This window comes from Sphaerodactylus townsendi, linkage group LG04 (genome assembly GCF_021028975.2).
Source record: "Sphaerodactylus townsendi isolate TG3544 linkage group LG04, MPM_Stown_v2.3, whole genome shotgun sequence".
NCBI classification, from domain to species: domain Eukaryota; kingdom Metazoa; phylum Chordata; class Lepidosauria; order Squamata; family Sphaerodactylidae; genus Sphaerodactylus; species Sphaerodactylus townsendi.
The window spans coordinates 3,165,036-3,188,650 of NC_059428.1; the positions used below are offsets into that span (position 1 = coordinate 3,165,036).

Below are 23,615 nucleotides of genomic sequence, written 5' to 3' on the forward strand. Positions count from 1 at the left end.
CCTCCTGTGGCAGCATATTCCAAACACCAATCACACGTTGCGTGAAGAAGTGTTTCTTTTTATTAGTTCTATTTCTTCCCCCCAGCATTTTCAATGAATGCCCCCTGGTTCTAGTATTGTGAGAAAGAGAGAAAAATTTCTCTCTGTCATCATTTTCTACCCCATGCATAATTTTATAGACTTCAATCATATCCCCCCTCAGCCGTCTCCTCTCCAAACTGAAGAGTCCCAAACGCTGCAGCCTCTCCTCATAAGGAAGGTGCTCCAGTCCCTCAATCATCCTTGTTGCCCTTCTCTGCACTTTTTCTATCTCCTCAATATCCTTTTTGAGATGCGGCGATCAGAACTGGACACAGGACTCCAAGTGCGGTCGCACCACTGCTTTATATAAGGATACGAAGTCCCCACGAATTATTGTTTCAAAATTAAGTGCAGACTTGGTATCCTCATGTCTTTTTTCTTCAAAACGTTTGGCACATTCCAGCATTTGGGGAGGGGCTTTAGCTCAGTGGTATAGAGTCTGCTTGGTATGCAAAAGATCCCAGGTTCGGTTCTCAGCATCTCCAGTTAATAGGTCAGGAAGTGGGTGGTGGGAAAGGACTTGGTTTGAAATAAAGCCGTGGTGCGACCGCACTTGGAGTCCTGTGTTCAGTTCCAGTTGCCACATCTCAAAAAGGATATCGAAGAGATAGAAAAAATGCAGAGAAGGGCAACAAGGATGATTGAGGGACTGGAGCACCTTCCTTATGAGGAGAGGCTGCAGCGTTTGGGACTCTTTAGTTTGGAGAGGAGACATCTGAGGGGGGATAGGATTGAAGTCTATAAAATTAGGCATGGGGTAGAAAATGTTGACAGAGAGAAATTTTTCTCTCTCACAATAGTAGAACCAGGGGGGGCATACATTGAAAATGCTGGGGGGAAGAATTAGGACTAATAAAAGGAAACACTTCTTCACGCAATGGGTGATTGGTGGGTTGGAATATGCTGCCACAGGAGGTGGTGATGGCCACTAACCTGGATAGCTTTAAAAGGGGCTTGGATAGATTTATGGAGGAGAAGTCGATCTCTGGCTACCAATCTTGATCCTCCTTGATCTGAGTTTGCAAATGCCTTAGCAGACCAGGTGCTCGGGAGCAGCAGCAGCAGCAGGCCATTGCTTTCACATCCTGCATGTGAGTTCCCAAAGGCACCTGGTGGGCCACTGCGAGTAGCAGAGTGTTGGACTGGATGGACTCTGGTCTGATCCAGAAGGCTTTTCCTTATGAAATCCTACAGCAGTTGCCAGACTGAGTAGTCAGTGTTGGCAGTGGTAGGCTAAGAGTCTGATTCAGTAGAAGACTAGTTCAAGATCGAGGGATGTAATCGTATCTCTCTATTCTGCACCTGGAATATTGTGTACGGTTCTGGGCACCGCAATTCAAGAAGGATATTGAAATGGGTCCAGAGGAGGGCAACCAAAATGGTCAAAGGTCTGGAATCCATATGCCCTACGAGGACAGATTTAGGGAGCTTGCAGATGTTTACTTTGATTAAGGGAAGATTAAGAGGTGACATGACAGCCATGTTTAGATATTTGTATGATCTACTAAGAACATAAGAACTAGCCTGCTGGATCAGACCAGAGTCCATCTAGTCCAGCTCTCTGCTACTCGCAGAGACATGGTGGAATGAGGAGAACCAGTGGGATGCTGTTATCCCAGGTTATTTCTACTATTAGCATAGAGACACTTGTATACTCTGTCTCTGTTCCTAACCTGGGGTTTATGTGTTTTGCCCTCTAGCCTTTTGTAGACACTATCACCTATCACATTGCTATGCTCCTCACTTGTATGTGGTTGATTTAGAAAAACCTCCCTCCCTGTCTGCATCCCCATGGACGCTGTATTCCGAACCAAAGTCACCTCAGCACCTGTCGGCTTTCCCCCAAAGATCAGTTTAAAAGCTGTTCTGCCACCTTTTTAATGTTGAGCACCAGCAGCCTGGTCTTGCCTTTCTCTAGCGTTCAAAGTGGGTTGTGTTATTGCATCTCTGCTGCTTTTTAAGCGAAGCCATTTGCCAGGAAAGTGGCAAGAGCCGGTAGTGTGTTCTGTCTCGCTTTTGCAAAGAGGGACCACATCCTTACATGATACCATTTTTTAATTTATTCAAAAATCGCTTGCTTGGGAGAGGCCGATATGTAAGACGTCGTCATCCCCAAATCTGCACGAAGGCCACTTCAGCTAGTGGCGCCCATCTGCGCCAGCGGCATCCTCTCTCTCGGGTTCCATCTCGCATTGCTGGATGCCGCAGCGCACGGCTGAAATTTAAACTTGTGACGATTAAAATAAGACCAGTAGCAGCACGGGAAACGTGGCTAGCGGGCAGAGTTTGCACACCGGTTTGTTTCCACAGAGTCAGCACGGAAAGAACCCAGAGGGGGCTGCGGAGTTGACCTTCTTGACGAGAAGAAGCAATGGGCTCAGCTCAACTCATCTGGGAAAGCAGCTCTTCGAGTTCCGGGCGAGCCTTCAGCCGAACCTTGAAGTCATCTTCAGTATGCTAAAGGGAAGAGACGGAGAGCAGGATTGGGGTCAGAAGAGAGAGACGAAGAAGAGTTTTGGATTTATACCCCCCTTCCTTTCCTGTAAGACTGAAAGGGGCTTACAACCTCCTTTCTCTTCCCCCACCCCCAACAAACACCCTGTGAGGTGGGTGGGGCTGAGAGAGCTCCGAAGAACTGTGACTAACCGAAGGTCACCCAGCTGGAGTGCACAAGCTAATCTGGTTCACTAGATAAGCTTCCACAGCTCAAGTGGCAGAGCAGGGAATCAAACCCGGTTCTCCAGATTAGAGTGCACCTGCTCTGAACCACTACACCACGCTGGCTCTCAGATGCTCTACCACATTAGCATCTCCCAGATAATATCTGGTTCACCAGACAAACTTCCACAGCTCAAGTGGCAGAACGGGGAATCAAACCCGGTTCTCCAGATTAGAGTGGACCTGCTCTTAACCACTACACCACGCTGGCTGTAAGAGCAGCCTAGAACCGCACTAGGACTCCAAGCCCTTATTTATTTTTTGGTTGGGTTTATATAACACCCTCCCCCGGAGGGCTCAGGGCGGTGAACAAAATATGATATAGAGCACATACATCAGATTAAAATTCATTAAATATCAGTTAATATAGGGTCTAATAAAATAAACCCCACCCCATTAAAATGCAGCATTATTAAGATCAACATAAAAGATGGCAACTGCTATCCATTCCCTTAAAACCAGAAGGAAGGGGCGGCAGGATCCACTTGATGCTATAAGGAGGGGGGGCCCATCAGCAGCTGGTCTCCCCAAAGGCCCAGCGGAACAGCTCAGTCTTACAGGCTCTGCGGAACTCACTAAGGTCCCGCAGGGCCTGGACAGCTGATGGAAGAGTGTTCCACCAGGCCGGGGCCAGAGCTGTAAAGGCTCTGGCCCGGGTGGAGGCCAACCGCATCATTGAGGGGCCAGGGATCACCAGTAGATTGGCCTCTGCTGAGCGCAGAGACCGATTCGGGACATACGGGGTAAGACAGTCCCGCAGGTACGGCGGTCCCAGGCCGCGCAAGGCCTTAAAGGCCTTATAAACAGGGGCAGCTGTGGGTTCCAAAACGGTAGCAATGCTCAGCCGCTCCGTTCCCAGCACTGCTACGGCCAAACAACCTCCTGTGTCTTAAAGATTTTTATTGTATCTTTATCTTTATTAACCTTTAATAGGCATAGATAGATCAGGATTTACACAGACACAATCTGCAGTCTCAAATATAGTTCAATAGCAAGAAAACAGTCCACATAACTTGATGGTTGACCAAGGGATTCAGATCACTTCAGATTTTTTTAAAAAAAGAAATAACCAGAGCAAATGACAGTAAATACCCCTACACAGCAATGTAAAAAATACAATCTAATATAAAATTGCAATATAAATAGATCTGTTTAGCAAGTGAAAAGCAAAATAATACAGCAATAGGTATCCTACCATGCCTAAATATTAGACAGTGTGGATCAGTTAAATTGGAGAAGATACCTATCTTTTATAAGAAGTTCTACATTTGTTTTATGTATCATATTTGATATTTAAAGATTTGATTCTGTGCCAAATAATAATGAACCAATTTGGTTTAGTGTACTGGTATAGTATATTTTAAAAAAACCACACAGTTAAAAGTAATAAAATAGGAATAAGTTAGCACTTTAAAATGGTTGTCAGATATAGAGCTACCGTACGTGTTGTATGAGCATTGTAATCTCCAAGAAGAGAACGTATGGCAACAGTAGGGTTAGAAATTTTCCTCGCCACTAATAAAGGGTGGATTAATCTGAGACGCGCATCTGCATTTATTTGGCACTCTAGGAGGACATGGGTAAGAGAGTCAATAGAGCCACAGCGACAGTGTCTTTGTTGTTTTGGAATTTGGGGATACCTTCCGTTGGTAGAGGCTGCTACAGCCAAACAACCTCCTGTGTCTTAAAGATTTTTATTACAAAAACTGTAAAAGTTTAGAAACAAAAAAATAGTAAGAAGGAAAGCACAGAAAATACATTTAACTTCAGGGCCACCAATTTCATCTGTACTACTACTCGCTCTAACTAGTTTTATAAAATTAATCCCTGATTATTATTCCTAATATGTTTCACATTTTTCTCTGCTTTTTTCCTTAATCTTCTATTCATCAAATCCACAAACTGCCTTAGAGCCCACGGGTACCATGCTGGATTTAGATCCTTTGCAGGCATCGGGAATCATACAGTTGGGGAGAGACCACAAAGGTCATCAAGCCCAACCCCCTGTCATGCAGGAACACACAATCAATTGCGGTGATCAGAACTGAACACAGGACTCTAGGTAAAGTCTGACCAATGCAGAGTAGAGGAGGAATATAGACACTTTATTCCTATTGATACAGCCCAGAATCGCAGATTATTTCTTGGCCGCCGCATCACACTGCTGACTCATGTTCAGTTTGTGGTCTACTAAGACTCCCTTTCGCATGTAGTGTTGTCAAGCCAGGTGTCACCCATCCTATATCTGTGCATTTCATTTTTGCTGCCCAAGTGTAGAATCTTATATTTATCTCTGAATGAACAACAGAACAGAAGCAAACGGCCACTCTAAATCTGCACATTTCTGAAAGAATCTACGTACCTCTTTCACTAACAGGTGAACGCCTTCTGGCTGGTTACTCTGAATCATTTCCAAGAGGATGGGCGCAAACGTGGCCCTCACACCGCTGATCTGGGGTTGGGGTGGAAAAAATCAAGTGAAATCATTGTAGGGGGGGGAAACATGCGAAATGCAAACTTTTAACAACAAGAAGTTCCCCAGGAGGGTAAGATGCCAGAATTCACACAAATCATCACTGTTTGGCTAAGTCATTTCCTTGCTCTGAGGAGATTGCTGGTTTTTACTGATATAGTATCATTTTTCTGCGTTTTATCTGTACTCTGTATCATGTCCAATATGCTATGCTTATTCTCGTTGATGTAACGTTAGTTCATTTGGGTGCTGTGTGGTTTCCGGGCTGTATGGCCGTGTTCTAGCAGCATTCTCTCCTGACGTTTTGCCTGCATCTGTGGCTGGCATCTTCAGAGGATCATTTTGAAAGTCCTTTTGGCTGCAAGAAATGATGGGATAGTACCGGTGTCTCTGAAGCGTAGAAGAAACGTTAGAGAACACAGTAAGTGTGCTTTCCTGAGCCGTAGTTTTTCCAATCTCCGTGCGTCTTGGAACAATTTCTCCCCGTAGAGATGTTCAATGTATTGTCGACGGCTTTTCACGGCCGGAATCGCTGGGGTGCTGTGTGGTTTCCGGGCTGTATGGCCGTGTTCTAGCAACATTCTCTCCTGACGTTTCGCCTGCATCTGTGGCTGGCATCTTCAGAGGATCTGAAGTTAGTTCATTGCTTTGGTTTACAGTTTAGAAGTTAAGCAGGGTCCGGCCTGGTTAGGACTTGGATGGGAGACCACCAAGGAAGTCCGGGGCTGCTACACAAAGGCTAGCAGTGGTAAACCAACTCTGTTCCTCTCTTCGCTGAAAACTGTAGGGCCGTAGGGTCACCATAAGTCTCTTGCAACTTAATGGCACACAAGTATTGTCAGCCTCAGTCAGAAAGCCTAATGACAATTACTAAGTGCCTTTAAGTCGAAACTGATTCATAAGAACATAAGAACAAGCCAGCTGGATCAGACCAGAGTCCATCTAGTCCAGCTCTCTGCTACTCGCAGTGGCCCACCAGGTGCCTTTGGGAGCTCACCTGCAGGAGGTGAAAGCAATGGCCTTCTGCAGCTGTTGCTCCCGAGCACCTGGTCTGTTAAGGCATTTGCAATCTCAGATCAAAGAGGATCAAGATTGGTAGCCATAAATCGACTTCTCCTCCATCAATCTGTCCAAGCCCCTTTTAAAGCTATCCAGGTTAGTGGCCATCACCACCTCCTGTGGCAGCATATTCCAAACACCAATCCCACGTTGTGTGAAGAAGTGTTTCCTTTTATTAGTCCTAATTCTTCCCCCCCAGCATTTTCAATGAATGCCCCCTGGTTCTAGTATTGTGAAAAAGAGAGAAAAATTTCTCTCTGTCCACATTTTCTACCCCATGCATCATTTTATAGACTTCAATCATATCACCCCTCAGCTGTCTCCTCTCCAAACTAAAGAGTCCCAAACGCTGCAGCCTCTCCTCATAAGGAAGGTGCTCCAGTCCCTCAATCAATTCATGTCGACCTCGTTCACAGGGCATTCAGACAAGAGACAGGGAGGGGTGGTTTGCCTTCTGCATATCCACCACGTCTTCTTTGGTGGTCTTCCATGCAAGCACTAACCAGGACTGACGGGTTAGCTTCCAAACTCTGTCAAGCTCCAGCAAGCCAGGGCTATTCAGATCACAGCGTAGAGAATAAATACAGTAGTGTAGTGGTTAAGGGCAGGTGGATTCTAATCTGGAGAACTGGGTTTGATTCCCTGCTCCTCCACCTGAGTGGCAAGGGCTTATCTGGTGAACCAGGTGTGTCTGCTCTCCTACATTTCTGCTGGGTGACCTTGGGCTGAGTTCTCTCAGAACTCTCTCAGCCCCACCTACCTCATAAGGTGTCTTTTGTGGAGAGAGGAAGGGAAAGGAGTTTGTAAGCCACCAAGAGTCTCCTTACAGAAAAAGAAGAAGAGTTTGGATTTATATCCCCCCTTTCTCTCCTGTAGGAGACTCAAAGGGGCTTACAATCTCCTTGCCCTTCCCCCTCACAACAAACACCCTGTGAGGTAGGTGGGGCTGAGAGAGCTCCGAGAAGCTGTGACTAGCCCAAGGTCACCCAGCTGGCGTGTGTGGGAGTGCACAGGCTAACCTGAATTCCCCAGATAAGCCTCCACAGCTCAGGCGGCAGAGCTGAGAATCAAACCCGGTTCCTCCAGATTAGATGCACGAGCTCTTAACCTCCTACGCCACTGCTGCTTCAGGAGAGAAAGGAGGGATATAAATCCAAACTCCTCCTCTTCTCCTTCTACATAAATAAGAATCTCAATGGAAAAATGGGTCTGTCACGAGCTTTATAGCTGTCTGGGACTTTGACCCAATGTGCTACTGCAGTTACACCAACAGACTGAGGAAGGCCTGGGTTTGAATCCTGACAGCGCTGGAGTTTGCTGATCTAGCCCTCACTGCTGGGCCCCAACAAGGAGGCTGTGACCTAGAAACACAGCACCTCTCGGCTGTACGATGACACGGTTGCATTTCAGAAGCATGGAGTCTCCTACCTGGACGATGCGCTGGTGGGTGGTAAGGACGGCGTCCGGGTACATCTTGGAGCCCTGCTGCTGCATCTGCATCACCTCCATGGTTTTTGTGGGCATGGCGTAGCTGCAGAAACAAAAGGTGAGCGAGCCATCAGCGTTCCAGAGGAAGAAGGGGGGGGGGGGGGCGGAAGCAGAGGTGGGATCCAGCAGGTTCTCACAGGTTCCCGAGAGTAGGTTACTCATTATTTGTGTGTGCCAAGAGGGGGTTACTAATGGGTGATTTTGCCACGTGATTTTTGCCTTAGTTACGCCCCTCCTCTCAGCAGTAGCGCGCAGAACTTGAAGCAGTCTAGCAGGTGGTGCACCGGTGTGCGTGGCAGCCTGCACCTGCATGCATTTGTTTCCCGCCCAAGGACCGGCGCAGCGGCTGCGTCCTTGCCACAGCCCCGCCCAGGAATGCCACGCCCCCGGAATGCCTGTCCACACCCCCGTCATGCCCCGCCCAGCCCCATTTGGCACTACGCCACAGTTTGAATCCCACCACCATGGGAACCTGTTACTACAATTTTTGGATCCCACCACTGGGGGGAAGCCTCCTCTGCTCTGTTCACCAGTAAGAAACTAACTGTGATGGAAAGATGCTATCGCTGAAGCAAAGGAACTCACAGATAACTGTAAAAAGGATCTCTGATCTCCTACATGGAGAACAGGAAGCTCGATACAAAGGTGCCAGGATGCACTTCAAAGGCCTAAATTACCTCGTGGGCGGAACAGTTTTCCTGAGAAACAAAGGATTTTAGATTCCAGCTGGAGCCTTGCTCAGAAAAGCATCTCTGGGCTATGAGTTCATAAGAACATAAGAACAAGCCAGCTGGATCAGACCAGAGTCCATCTAGTCCAGCTCTCTGCTACTCACAGCGGCCCACCAGGTGCCTTTGGGAGCTCACGTGCAGGATGTGAGAGCAACGGCTTTCTGCGGCTTTTGCTCCCGAGCACCTGGTCTGTTAAGACATTTGAAATCTCAGATCAAAGAGGATCAAGATTGGTAGCCAGAGATCGACTTCTCCTCCATAAATCTGTCCAAGCCCCTTTTAAAGCTATCCAGATGAGTGGCCATCACCACCTCCTGTGGCAGCATATTCCAAACACCAATCACACGTTGCGTGAAGAAGTGTTTCCTTTGATTAGTCCTAATTCTTCCCCCTCCCAGCATTTTCAATGAATGCCCCCTGGTTCTAGTATGGTGAGAAAGAGAGAAAAATTTCTCTCTGTCAACATTTTCTATCCCCTCAGTTCCCAGAATGGAGGCAAAGGAATCCAAAAGGAATGTGCCTAGCTGAGAAATCTCTGTAACCAAAGTTTGTTTCATTCCTTTGTTTTGAATTTTTTTCAATAAAAAATCTTTGAGAACTCAGCTGGAGTGGGGTTTGGAAGCAAAGAACCCAGATCTTATGGAAGCAAGCTCCCCCCCACCCCCCCACCCCAACGCGGGCTTGGCATCGCACTAACTTTCGACCCAAAGGAACAAGAAGAAGAAGAAGAGTTTGGATTTATATCCTCCCTGTGAGGTGGGTGGGGCTGAGAGAGCTCCGAGAAGCTGTGACTAGCCCAAGGTCACCCAGCTGGTGTGTGTGGGAGTGCACAGGCTAATCTGAATTCCCCAGATAAGCCTCCACAGCTCAGGTGGCAGAGCTGGGAATCAAACCCGGTTCCTCCAGATTAGATACATGAGCTCTTAACCTCCTACGCCACTGCTGCTCCTTTCATGAAGATGCCTTCATGAAGATGCCTTCATGAAAAATTAGCCAGGCAAAAGAGATCTGCCATTGGGGAGGGGAGACGGCTCACTGCAGGAGTCTTTGCTTGGCTTGCAGACGGCTGCAGGTTCAATCCCCGTCATCTCCAGTTAAAAAGGACGAGGCAGCAAGTCATGTGAAAGAGCTCCGCCTGCGACCCTGGAGCGCGGCTGCCGGTTGAGTCGGCAACACTGACATTGATGGACTGAGGGTGTAATTTAGTATAAGGCGGCTTGACAGGTGGTTCATTATAGTAGTTTTCTGTGTGCAGGAAATGAGCGGGGGCAGGGCAGGAGGCAAGTGGAACACATACAGCAGGGGTCTGCCACCTGCGGCGCTCCAGATGTTCATGGACTACGATTCCCATCAGCCCCTGCCAGCACGGCCAATTGTTGTGAGCGGAGGAGAAATTTACAGATGCCGCCCTTACACTGAGTAAAAGTAGCGGAGGGAGGATGACTGTGAAGGCAATGAGCAACCTGGACGGAAAAGCGTGGCCTTTTAAATGGAGTGGGATGTTATGGAATGCACGTCTGCAATCTGTGGCCATGCTGGCAGGGGGTGATAGGAATTGTAGACCATGAACATCTGGAGAGCCGCAGGTTGCAGACCCCTGACATACAGGAAAATGCATCTTGGTCCTCACAGCTGTGGCGTAGGAGGTTAAGAGCTCGTGTATCTAATCTGGAGGAACCGGGTTTGATTCCCAGCTCTGCCGCCTGAGCTGTGGAGGCTTCTCTGGGGAATTCAGATTAGCCTGTATACTCCCACACACGCCAGCTGAGGCTTATCTGGGGAATTCAGATTAGCCTGGGCACTCCCACACACACCAGCTGGGTGACCTTGGGCTAGTCACAGCTTCTCGGAGCTCTCTCAGCCCCACCTACCTCACAGGGTGAGGGGGGAAGGGCAAGGAGATTGTCAGCCCCTTTGAGTCTCCTGCAGGAGAGAAAGGGGGGATATAAACCCAAATTCTTCTTCTTCTTCAACCTGGAGATCGAAGCTGGACGGTCCAGGAAGTCGCGCGTCACGTGAGCCTGTGGCACGCATGCGCCAGCGCTCAAACGCCGATGCTGCGTGGGTTTTGTACACAACAAGACGGCACCATGTGATACAAGCCACGGGGTCCTACCTTTCCTCCACTCTGACCGACAGCCGGTTGCAGAGCTTGTGGATGTACCGCGCGTAGTGCTCCACGAGGCTCATGTCGTAGGCGGTCATCACGATGTTCAGGAAGCCGTAGGTGTGCTCCGTCCCGGGGTCGATCTCCTTCATCTGCACTCTGTCCCGCCTCTTTTTGGAAACCTGACGGGAGAAGAATGGACTGGAGCAGATGGGACTGGAGCAGGTGAACCGACCGTTCAGGCCAGAACATCATGCGAAGGGCAGCCAGTACGGTGCAGGCAAACCTTTTTGCCTCGGAAATGTACTGTCTACCTATGAAGATATTGGTGTGTGGGCATAGGGATGAACTCAGAGGTGGGATCCAGCAGCTTCTCACAGGTTCCCGAGAGTAGGTTACTAATTGTTTGCGTGTGCCGAGAGGGGGTTACTCATTGGTGATTTTGCCACGTGATTTTTGCCTTAGTTACGCCCCTCCTCTCAGCAGTAGCGCGCAGAACTTGAAGCAGTCTAGCAGGAGGTGCACCGGTGCGTGCGTGGCAGCCTGAACCTGCGTGCATTCGTTTACCGCCCAAGGACCGGCGCAGCGGCTGCGTCCTTGCCACAGCCCCACCCAGGAATGCCCCGCCCCTGGAATGCCCAGCCGCGCCCCCGTCGTGCCCCGCCCAGCCCCATTGGCGCTACGCCACAGTTTGAATCCCACCACCAGGGGTACCTGTTGCTAAAATTTTTGGATCCCACCACTGGGTGAACTCATCTTTGAAACCGCGGAATAGGGATACCCTACAGCAGTGGTGGCGAACCTATGGCACGGGTGCCAGAGGTGGCACTCAGAGCCCTCTCTGTGGGCACACGCACACAGAGTTCATCATGTGGGGGGCGGAAAATCACCCCCCACATCTAGGCTGGCCTGGGCCACTGGACTTGATGTGCGTGCACCTCAGTGAGCAGGGAGGACTTGGCTGGTGGGCCTGGTGCCTGTGCTCCAGGTGGCTGCTCCCGGGAGGGGGGGGGCAGAGGCAGCAGAGATGCTAGAGAGGCACAGAGTGGTGCATGTTGGACTTGCTGGAGGCTACAGCAGGCTGGTCACTGCTCGAGGGGGTTATTCGGGTTAAATTGCCACGTTTGCCCTTTGCGATAAATAAGTCGGTTTTGGGTTGCAATTTGGGCACCCGGTCTCGAAAAGGTTCGCCATCACTGCCCTATGGGGTGTCTTTGGGTGTTCTGGCACCTGGCCATACCTTTCTGGGCACCCACCAACCCTATTTAGAAAGTGGGCGGGGTTCTTGCCCAACAGGGATTCTGATTTGCTACTGAACATTGGAACGGCCGTGCAGATTAAAACAACGTTGTTTCAGTAGCGGCTGCAACCACAGTGATTGGTTTATTCTCTCTCACTGCACTTTCCCAGTGTATTTTTAAATACCCCCCCCCCTTCTCCCCTCCCCTTGAGCGTCCTCTGTGTGTATAGCTCCGCCTCCCACAGCAGCCATTTTGGGGCTGGCTCCGCCTCCTGCGGCAGCCATTACGTGACTGCAACCATTGCTCTGTTTCAGGATTCCAAATGGGGCCACAGGGTCCAAAAGGTTGGGGAACTCTCCTGTAGAAGGGCACTGAAACCAAAATGCCACCTCTTCTTGAGTTGTGTAATTTGTAGTTGCCGATACTTTCCTGGGCCCCGTTCCTGGCCTTCTCTGCTTGCCAACCTGCTCTGCTTTCTTCTTCAATGCCAACTGCCGCCCCGCCCTCAGTAACCCAAACACTTCCCGGTGGGACTGCCAGATCACTTTGAGATTGTCAGTAGGCTCACCCATGTGGATCCACCATAATAATCAAGGCGGGTGTACAACAGGTGAAGACCAAATTAAGCCAAACAAAGACAGAATTGTATTCCAATTTAAATATTACTGGGGTGCTGTGTGGTTTCCGGGCTGTATGGCCGTCTTCTAGTAGCATTCTCTCCTGACGTTTCGCCTGCATCTGTGGCTGGCATCTTCAGAGGATCTGATGGTAGGAATGGAAAGCAAGTGGAGTACATATACTGTGAGGTCAAGAGGTGAGGCCCTCTGAATAGAGTAGCCTGGCATGTGAGTCACAAAGAAGTCTGTAGCCTGGGAGTATCAATGAAGATAGAAAGGTCAATAGGTAAATGCATCTGAATAGAAGTATCCTGGTATTGACCTTGCTATCTTCATTGTTACTCCCAGGCTGCAGACTTCTTTGTGACTCACATACCAGGCTACTCTATTCAGAGGGCCTCACCTTTTGCCCTCACAGTATATAGACTCCACTTGCTTTCCATTCCTACCATCAGATCCTCTGAAGAGGCTGCCAGCCACAGATGCAGGCGAAACGTCAGGAGAGAATGCTGCTAGAATGCGGCCATGGAGCCCGGAAACCACACAACACCCCAGTGATTCCGGCCATGAAAGCCTTTGACAATACATTAAATATTACTCATTTTATGAGTATAAGTGCACACTGGTGTGATTACTTCGGTCTTTACTTGGCTTGCCCAGGCATCCAACCCGGACCCTACTAGGATCTGCACATCGGGCTATTTTTGAAAACAAAAGACCTCACCACAATTAAAAGGCCTTTCTGCCTCAAAGACCCTGACAAGATAGGACAAATGGCTCCTATTTTAACTCCTGCCTTCGAGGCACCCTGCCCGGATGAATTACGGGCTCATTATCTTCCCAAATTGCAAGAGGCCCCCTATTTCGGGATCCCGCATCATATCGACGTCTCAGAACAGTTCCTTCCTGGCCTTAGCTCAGAAGTTTGGGGTTCAAGTGGAGCATCATTAACCGCTTACAGCAGCTGGAAGAACTTCAGGGTGGTCTGCACAACAGAATGGACAGGTTGTGAAGGAGAAGAGTTGGATTGACATCCCCCCTTTCTCTCCTGCAAGGAGACTCAAAGGGGCTTACAAACTCCTTGCCCTTCCCCCCTCACAACAAACACCCTGTGACTAGCCCAAGGTCACCCAGCTGGCATGTGCTGGAGTGCACAGGCTAATCTAGTTCTCCAGATAAGCCTCCACAGCTCAAGTGGCAGAGCAGGGAATCAAACCTGGTTCTCCAGATTGGACTGCACCTGCTCTTAACCACTGCACCACACTGATGGTTTAAACATTTCAGCAAAGTACATTAAAATTTCTCCAATGAACCTTACCTGACCTTTGAGCTGAATGAGCTGTGAATGCTTTCAGAGACCCAGTGGGCTGGAATGCATAGTCCATAAAACATGGGACAGGGTGACCCGGGTTCAAATGTGTGCCCGACCCTGAATCTTATTGGATAGTTTTTGCATTTGCTGGCATGTGCTGGAGTGCACAGGCTAATCTAGTTCCCCAGATAAGCCTCCACAGCTCAAGTGGCAGAGTGGGGAATCAAACCCAGTTCCTCCAGATTACAGTACACCTGCTCTTAACCACTACGCCACTGCTGCCAGGGGGGGGGGGGAATAGCAGCCTGCTAGCAGGGACTCAGCTCACTTTTCAGGGGGTTACGGACCTTTGTGAGCCTGCAAGCACCTTTGGAATCTTGACACAAAATGGCTTCTGTAGCAGGTGGAGTCAATCACAAAAAGATTGTCGCAGATTAATGCATTGATGAAGGCTTTCACGGCGGGAATCACAGGAATGTTGTGTGGTTTCCGGGCTGTATGGCCGTGTTCCAGTAGCATTATCTCCTGACGTTTCGCCTGCATCTGTGACTGGCATCTTCAGAGGATCCTGGCATTATTTCGGTGGTCTGCCTTGAGCTAGGAGTTCTGGAGCTAGGAGTTCTGGAGGTCTAAGTTGCTACCACCGAGAAGGCCCCGCTGTGGCTCCGACTTATGTTACAGATTACTTTCAGAAGCGGTTAAGATCCTTGTACGATGATAGCCGCTGCAGCCAAAGCAGCCTTTTAAACAATCTGACAGCCAATGGCCAATCAAAAAGCATAAGCTCCACCTGGCCTGGTTTATGTTCTAAAAACATTTGGCAGGTGCCAGAATAGCTGCTGAAGGTTGGGAGGATCCTGCCTGAACCGTTGGCCTAAATCGTTCGCACTGAGAAAGGTGCCGGAAGGGCAAGTCCCATTGCCCCTTGCAGGTGAAGGAGAAGAAGAAAAAGAGTTTGGATTTATACACCTCCTTTCGTTCCTGTAAGGAGACTCAAGGTGGCTTACAAGCTCCTTCCCCTTCCTCTCCCCACAACAGACACCTTGAGAGGCAGGTTGGGCTGAGAGAGTTCAGAGAGAACTGTGACTAACCCAGAGGTGGGATCCAGCAGGTTCTCACAGGCTCCCGAGAGTAGGTTACTAATTATTTGTGTGTGCCAAGAGGGGGTTACTAATGGGTGATTTTGCCACGAGATTTCTGCCTGACGCCCCTCCTCTCAGCAGTAGCGCGCAGAACTTGAAGCAGTCTAGCAGGAGGTGCACCGGCGTGCGTGGCAGCCTGCGCCTGCATGCATTCGTTTCCCACCCAAGGACCGGCGCAGTGGCTGCATCCTTGCCACAGCCCTACCCAGGAATGCCCCACACCCGGAATGCCCGGCCACGCCCCCTTGTGCCCCATTGGCGCTACGTCACAGTTTGAATCCCACCACCATGGGAACCTGTTCCTAAAATTTTTGGATCCCACCACTCTGTAGTTCCTTCTAGCTCCAGCCCTGCCGGCTTTGCTTAGCTTCTGAGATCTGATGAGATTGGATTACCGTGTGCATCCAGATCTGGGCATGACAGTTATATGGAAGTCGTTTTTAAAGGGCACTGCAGTTTAGGGGCAAAGTTTTTGGATCCCACCACTGGACTAACCCAAGGTCACCCAGCAGGAATGTAGGAGTACGGAAACACATCTGGTTCACCGCATAAGCCTCCGCCGCTCAAGTGGAGGAGTGGGGAATCAAACCCTATTCTCCAGATTAGAATCCACCTGCTCTTACCCTCTACACCGCAGCAGGGCCTTCTTGGTGGTAGCAACTTAGACCTTCAGAACTCCTGGCTCAAGGGTGACCACTGAAATAATGCCAAAAAGCAGTTTCAGCTTATAGCTTTTCTGGTTTTGATTAGTTAGCATCAGTTCCTTTACAGTGTGCTGCTTTTCCGTCAGTCTCTGGAAACGTATCTCTCAGAAGCGGAGGAATCAAAAAACTTTGGAAATGCTTACCTCTGGTAAGAGATGTTTGTACCGGCCGATGCCATGGGCTGGATGAGACCGGTAATGCCTGACACAGGTCAGCAGTTGGTTACCTGTAGGAAACAGAACACACCTGTAGTACCTGAACACACATAAGGCTGCCTTCTACTGAATCAGACCATCGGCTAATCCAGGGGTCTGCAACCTGCGGAGGGATTTGTAGTCCATGAACATCTGGAGAGCCGCAGGTTGCAGACCCCTGGGCTAATCAAAGTCAATGTAGCAAAATGCAAAGTGATGCACATGGGGGCAAAAAATTCCAAACTTCACATACATGCTATGAGGGTCGGTGTGGTACGCAGAGTCAGGCAATGAATGGCTTTCTTCTCTTACCTCGATAACCCTGTGGGGTGGCCATAGGTCAGCTGTGACTTGAAGGCCCTTTACACACACAGCTGTATCTCCAGGGTCCAAACTAGCCTGAGCTTATCAGATCTAAGAAGCTAGGTATGGTTGGTTTTGGTAGGAAGCCCACCAAGGAAGTCCAGGGTCAACAGAGGCCGTCAACAGCAAAGACACCTATGAGTGTCTCTTGACTTTCAAACCCTCTGGGGTCACCGTAAGATGGCTGTGACTCAACACACCTGTACGCACAAGCACACTACTGCTGAGGGGTTTGTTCATGTCAACATTACCAGGGTAAGTCTCCTTCTGCCCATTCATAGAGAGAAAAACAACCCCTTTCCAGACAGGAAAACCAACTAAGCACTACCAGGACATGGTCACTGGACACAACTCTCCTTCTGCTGATGACACGGAGGCTGTGTTTTGTTTTTTAATGTTCTTACCTGCAGAACAGACAGGATTCTTTCTGGATGGTTCAAAGGTAAGACTAGAGAGGGGGAAAGATAAAGTGCCATATTACAATCTGTTGATACTTCTATTAACTTGAGAAATAAGAACATAAGAACTAGCCTGCTGGATCAGACCAGAGTCCATCTAGTCCAGCACTCTGCTACTCGCAGTGGCCCACCAGGTGCCTTTGGGAGCTCACGTGCAGGCTGTGAAAGCAATGGCCTTCTGCTGCTGCTGCTCCTGAGCACCCAGTCTGCTAAGGCATTTGCAATCTCAGATCAAGGAGGATCAAGATTGGTAGCCAGAGAGCGACTTCTCCTCCACAAATCTGTCCAAGCCCCTTTTAAAAAGCTATCCAGGATGGTGGCCGTCACCACCTCGCAATGGCGGCATATCCCAGAAACACCAATCCAAGCGTTGGCGTGAAGAAGTGTTTCCTTTTGATAGTCCTAATTCTTCCCCCCAGCATTTTCAATGGATGCCCCCTGGTTCTAGTATTGTGAGAAAGAGAGAAAAATTTCTCTCTGTCAACATTTTCTACCCCATGCGTAATTTTATAGACTTCAATCATATCCCCCCTCAGACGTCTCCTCTCCAAACTAAAGAGCCCCAAACGCTGCAGCCTCTCCTCATAAGGAAGGTGCTCCAATCCTTCAATCATCCTCGTTGCCCTTCTCTGCACTTTTAACAATACCCTCGTGTAATTATTACTCGTTTTAAAGGGAGAAAAATAAAGTTTAACTGGTTTAAGTTAACTTGGAAGCTTGCAAGAGAAAAAATTAAGAAGGGTTTTGCATCAGGGCTACACAGACCTACGAGTTCAGGTATGTTAATTTGGGAGAAGTTAAAAAGGAAAGGGTTTGGAATTACATTCCACGTGGCAGTATTAAAATCCTTGAAAAGGTTAAGGGGCGGGGGGAGTGTTCTTTCTCAAACCATATTTGACCGCATAGCAAGAAAAGAGGCGTGGTCACAGTGATGTGGTAAACATCAAGTCATATTACCTGATAAGTCTTCTGGCTGCCATCTCTTTTACATAGGGTTCCCGTCCCAGGCAGAATAGCTAGTAAGGAAGAGAAGAAAACAGTAAATTCCCCTTTAAAATACAAGAAAGATGACCCAGAGTTTTCAAGAAAATGGGCTCCTCTCGGGCAATTAATTTTCGCCTACAGCTCCTACGTCAAGAGCTGTGAGTCTCCCGGCCACCAGCAACTATCCCAGAAAGTTATTAGAAGCCGTAAAGCCTGACTTTTTCGGGAGAAAGGCAGGAAGACAGATGACTGCAATTTCTCTCTTGCGCAATCCATCAAAAACACATGTGCATTCCAGCAGGCTAATATTCAGGGAGAGAAAAATGTTCACTTGGCTGCGTTCCTTCTTGATGCCCACACTTGTCTTCGGCTCAGAGGAACACACAAATACACCCTCAGCTCCATTGGGAACCTCCCCCCCTCCACAGTTCAGACTCAAAGAGTGTGTAAGGAAACCTGGGAAAGGAATGGAACATGGAACAATTCAAAAATTATCAAGACACTGAAACGTTCAGTTGGAGACCTGTTATCGCAGCGAGAAAATGAGAGAAGGAGAGAGAAGTTTATAAAATCCCAAATAAGAAAAAGAAGAGAGCACAAATGAATTGTTCAGTCCCTAGACAGGCTACCCAGCAAAGACACCAAGTGAAAGCGAGGGGCAGTTCATGACAAATAAATGAAATAAATTCAAACATTCACATGTTGAATTAGTGTGTCGAATCTAGCAACAGGGGGTGATGTACAAGTGGCCATTGGCAGGTAGCATTTCAAAGGACCAGATAAATACAGTATGCCTACTAAACACAGTGGCTTTATTGTGAGCTACTAAGCCTGGGACCTCAGGCTGTCAGAGACCAAGGGATTGGCTATCTCTATCCTACCCTGTCTGTGTGTGTTGGTATATGACTGCGGCCCCTTCCGCACACGCAAAATAATGCGTTTTCAAACCGCTTTCACAACTGTTTGCAAGTGGATTTTGCTATTCCGCACAGCTTCAAAGAGAACTGAAAGCAATTTGAAAGTGCATTATTCTGAAATAAAAGCGGAATGAGTTTTACCCATGTCCCTCTGAAAAGGACTTGGGGTAACGAAGTACTACAGAAAAATCGGAGCCCTCAACTACATAAGAAGAAATGAACATACAAGTTTCCGCAGCACAGGAACATATATATGGAGGTAGTTTTAGAAGGCAGACATGTTGGTCTGCCGTAGAACAACATGATTGCAGCTTGGAGACCAACAGGATTTTGGGGATATCAACTTTGGAGAGTCAACTCCAAGAAATGTATGCAAAGTTAACACTTCCAGAAACCAACCCCATGTTCACTACCGACACATATGAGCATGCAGAAACGAGTTTAATATACTACCCAAATGACTTTTGCAAGACTGCTTCTCCATCTGAAATGCAAAGAACCCTGTCACCTCTTGAAAGCCAACAAACTTAATGCAGATGCTCAAAATAAGTTGTTTGTCACAGTGTAATCCCATGCTGAGGATGCTCCAATTTAAACTCATTGAAACCAACAGTCTATGACAGTGATGGCAAACCTTTTCAAGACCGAGTGCCCAAATTGTGACCCAAGACCCACTTATTTATCGCAAAGTGCCAACACGGCAATTTAACCTGAATACTGAAGTTTTAGTTTAGAAAAAACGGTTGGCTCTGAGGCGTGCGTTACTCAGGAGTAACCTTGGTGGTAGTCGGTGGCTTTGCTTTGAAGCAACCATGCAACTCTTCAAACGGGTGAATCACGACCCTAGGAGGGTTTACTCAGAAGCAAGCCCCAATGCCAGCAACCGAGCTCACTCCCAGGTAAAGGATCATGCTTTAGTTCTTCGCATGAAAATCAGTGGGGTTTAACAGCACTTAACAGAGTTACCCACACTGCTTCCCCAAAACTAGGTCTTAGGTTTAATGCTAATAATCGAGCCCAGCGGCCCAGGCCAGCCTAGATGTGTGGGGGGTTGGGGTTGACTCTGTTTGCGCGTGCCCACAGAAAGGGCTCAAAGTGCCACCTCTGGCACCCGTGCCATAGGTTCGCCACCACTGGTCTATGACCAGAGTTGAATCTGCCCAGGAGGAAATTGATAAGGGATTGCAACTTCCCTTGTCAATTTCACTGATACCTAACAGACACATTGTATCTTCCTGGTAACATGAGTTGCTCATACAGGATAAAACTGACAGACCTGATACAATTGTCATGGCTCGTGTCTATTGCTAATGTGATAAGAGAATTTCTTTTAATGTCTTTTGATAATGGGAGGTAAGGCAAGGAGAAAATGGTGGAAGGGGACAGTTATTCTTCTGTGTCCCAGATGGCAACCTGCCATCATTACAAAAGACATTATGAAGATGAGTAAAAATTCTAAAAGTCTCTGTTGGAAATGCCAAGAAGACGTTGGGACATTTTTATCATATGTGCTGGACCTGCAAAAAAGGATTGGAGCACCTTCCTTATGAGGAGAGGCTGCAGCGTTTGGGACTCTTTAGTTTGGAGCGGAGGCGGCTGAGGGGGGATATGATCGAAGTCTATAAAATTATGCATGGGGTAGAAAATGTGGACAGAGAGAAATTTTTCTCTCTCTCTCACAATACTAGAACCAGGGGGCATCCATTGAAAATGCTGGGGGGAAGAATTAGGACTAATAAAAGGAAACACTTCTTCACGCAACGTGTGATTGGTGTTTGGAATATGCTGCCCCAGGAGGTGGTGATGGCCACTAACCTGGATAGCTTTAAAAGGGGCTTGGACAGATTGATGGAGAAGTCGATCTATGGCTCCCAATCTTGATCCTCCTTGATCTGAGATTGCAAATGCCTTAGCAGACCAGGTGCTCAGGAGCAGCAGCAGCAGAAGGCCATTGCTTTCACAGCCTGCACGTGAGCTCCCAAAGGCACCTGGTGGGCCACTGCGAGTAGCAGAGTGCTGGACAAGATGGACTCTGGTCTGATCCAGCAGGCTAGTTCTTATGTTCTTATGTTCTTCTTAATGCCCGTCAGCCTTACTTCAGGCAACAAGAGGGCAACTGTATTATGTTATGCTGCCATTTTGTGTGGCAGGAAGAAAGCTGATTCCTTTTTAATGTGGTGCTGGAAGATGGTGTTATAGATACCATGGGCTGCCAAAAAGACAAATCAATGAGTCCTACATCAAATCAAGTCTGAACTTTTCCTAGAAGCTAAAATGACTAAACTGAGGCTGTACAAGATGAGACTCCCCAGAAGAGACAATAATGCTAGGAAAAGTGGACAGCAGCAGGAGAATGGGCAGACAAACATGAGATGGACTGACTCTATAAAGCAAGCCACAGTGACCCTCAGCCTGCAAGACCTGAGCAAGCCTATTAACAATAGGACATTTTTGAGGAGTCACCAAAGGACTGAAGCAACTTGACAGCACTTAGAAGAGTTTGGATTTATATCCCCCCTTTCTCTCCTGCAGGAGACTCAAAGGGGCTGACAATCTCCTTGCCCTTCCTCCCTCACAACAAACACCCTGTGAGGTGGGTGGGGCTGAGAGAGCTCCAAGAAGCTGTGACTAGCCCAAGGTCACCCAGCTGGCGTGTGTGGGAGTGCCCAGGCTAATCTGAATTCCCCAGATAAGCCTCCACAGCTCAGGCGGCAGAGTGGGGAATCAAACCCGGTTCCTCCAGATTAGATACACATGTTGTTTAGAAGGACAATGTGGGGGAGAACCACCAGAATGCAGGCAGCGAAGGGTGAAATACAGCCATGTAACATTTCTGATTATATCTGAATTTTATGCATTTAGCCCCGCACTTCCTGCATTTAGTCCCTCTTCTTTTGCTAATTGCATTTAGCCTTTTACCTCCTGTTAATGCATTAAGCCCTATACTTTCTGCGTGTAGCCTCACACCTCCTGCTAAATGAATTTAGCCCTACCCTTCCTTTAGCCCTATGCTTCCTGCTAAAAGCATTTAGCCCTATACTTCCTGAATTTAGCCCCATACCTCTTGCTAAATGCATTTAGCCCTATACTTCCTGCATTTAGCCCCACAACTCCTGCTAAATGCATTTAGCCCTATACGTCCTGCATTTAGCCCCACACCTCCTGCTAAATGCATTTAGCCCTATACTTCCGGCATTTAGCCCCACAACTCCTGCTAAATGCATTTAGCCCTATACGTCCTGCATTTTATTTACACCTCCATGCTAAATGCATTTTAGCCTCTTCAGCCCCAGCTCCTGCTAAATGCATTTTAGCCTCACGTCCCTTGCATTTGGCCACACTGCTCCCTGCTAAATGCATTTGGCCTTCGACCATTAGCCCTGCGCTCCTGTCACGGGCTGGCCCTCCATCAAGTCCCTCGTTTAAGCCCCTGCGCTCCTGCTTTCATCCGTTTGGCCTCCGTGGGGCCCTGCAGTGCATTTTGGCCCTGCTTCAGGCGTTTGGCCCCATGCTCCTGCTAAAGGCGTTTTGGCCCTATGCTCCTGCCTTTGGGATGGGGTGCCTGGGATTAAATAAATGTGCATCCAAAATAAGTAGTAATAATGAATTTGGCCCACAACTCCTGCTAAAATGCATTTTAGCCTCTCCTTCCTGCATTTGGCTACCTCCTGCTAAAAGCATTTAGCCCTATACTTCCTGCCTTCGGGGGATCGGGCGGTATACAAATTAAATAAATAATAAAATAATAATAATATGGAACGGCCTAGCTCCTATACTAAATGCATTTCCAGCCCTATCTTCGACATTTATTTCCACCCTTTTCCTGCTTCAAAGCAGTTTTAGCCCTATAAGCTGCTGCAGGAGGATCCGGGTGCTGGGGTCAAATAAATAATAAAATAAATAATAATAATAATGAATTTGGCCCTCCTGCTAAATGCGTTTTGGCTATACTTCTTGTTTATTTCCTCCTGCTAAAACATTTTGGCTATGCCTTTCGGGGGATCGGGCGGTATACAAATTAAATAAATAATAATAAAATAATAATAATAATAATTTAGCCCCACAACTCCTGCTAAAAGCATTTAGCCCTATACTTCCTGCCTTTAGCCCCACACCTCCGCTAAATCCATTTAGCCCTATACTTCCTGCATCTCGTGACTCTCTTCTAGACCCCATTTTCATATTCAAAAGCAGGAGGAAAGTTATCCCGCGCCATTTTAGGCTGCGATGCAATCTGGCTGGAGGTCACAGGACTCTTTTTTATTGCTCCAGGCGGCTATTCCCACAGATGGCCCCGATTCCCAAGGCAGCCGCCAAAGATTCTGGGGACAGCCCCCCCATGCACGGCATCCAGGGGAAAAGCATGGTGGGAACAGCAAAAGACACCGCAAGGGCACCGCCTGCGCTTCCCCCTCCCCTGGCACCCCTCTTCCCACCCATGGGGTACATACTCTGCCCAAAGCCGGCCTCATGCTCCCCCGCGGGTCTCAGCAAACCTCCTGGGGGGTAACCACGGCAACGCGGGCAGAAGAACCCGAACGCTAATGGGTTCGCCGCCTGTGCGCGTCCCCCTATACTCTGAGGTCCGACGCGAAAATATGTCCCCCCAGCCCCGCGACTCCATCACATACAGTTCCGCTTTCTCCCTTCCCTGCCATCTCTGGGTTGGGGGAACACTTGGGAGATTTGGGAGCGGGGGTGGAGGCTGGGGAGGGTTTGGAGAGGGGAAGGACCTCCGCAAGGAACCATTGATGCCATGCAGTCCACCCACCAAAGTGGCCATTTTCCCCAGGGGGGACTCATCTCTGTCGCCTGGAGATCTGTTGCAATTCCCAGCAGATCTCCAGTCACTGCCTGGAGGGTTGGTAACCCCAGAGGGCACAACACAGCTTCTGCTGTGGTTGCGATATGAACACATAGTGTATAATGTTTTAAGCCATATATTTAATCATATAAAGTATATTAGAGGTAATTTATAAAAGATCAGTAAGATGCTGTTAGGCTGATTCCTCATGGGCCAAAAACA

At 48.4% G+C, this 23,615-nt stretch overlaps 1 protein-coding gene across 1 annotated transcript; it reads right to left on the reverse strand.

Moving 5' to 3' along the window:
* Nucleotides 1-2,118: 2,118 nt before the first annotated feature.
* MRPL48 (mitochondrial ribosomal protein L48) lies at nucleotides 2,119-23,185 on the reverse strand. The gene is made up of 8 exons (XM_048492470.1): nucleotides 23,041-23,185; nucleotides 17,646-17,704; nucleotides 16,635-16,678; nucleotides 15,817-15,899; nucleotides 10,667-10,839; nucleotides 7,760-7,862; nucleotides 5,162-5,251; nucleotides 2,119-2,538 (listed from the first exon to the last, which is right to left on the reverse strand). The coding sequence occupies exons 1-8, from the start codon at nucleotides 23,059-23,061 to the stop codon at nucleotides 2,464-2,466; spliced, it is 648 nt and encodes a 215-aa protein (XP_048348427.1). The 5' UTR covers nucleotides 23,062-23,185; the 3' UTR covers nucleotides 2,119-2,463.
* Nucleotides 23,186-23,615: the final 430 nt, after the last annotated feature.

Bases quoted from the DNA above. Each gene is read 5' to 3' on its own strand.
- MRPL48 (XM_048492470.1), bottom strand. From the start codon at position 23,061: ATGAGGCCGGCTTTGGGCAGA. The intron at 16,679-17,645 runs GTAATATGACTT...CCCCCTCTCTAG, and splicing joins GCAGCCAGAAGACTTATCAG to TCTTACCTTTGAACCATCCA. The intron at 15,900-16,634 runs GTAAGAACATTA...TGTTTCCTACAG, and splicing joins GAATCCTGTCTGTTCTGCAG to GTAACCAACTGCTGACCTGT.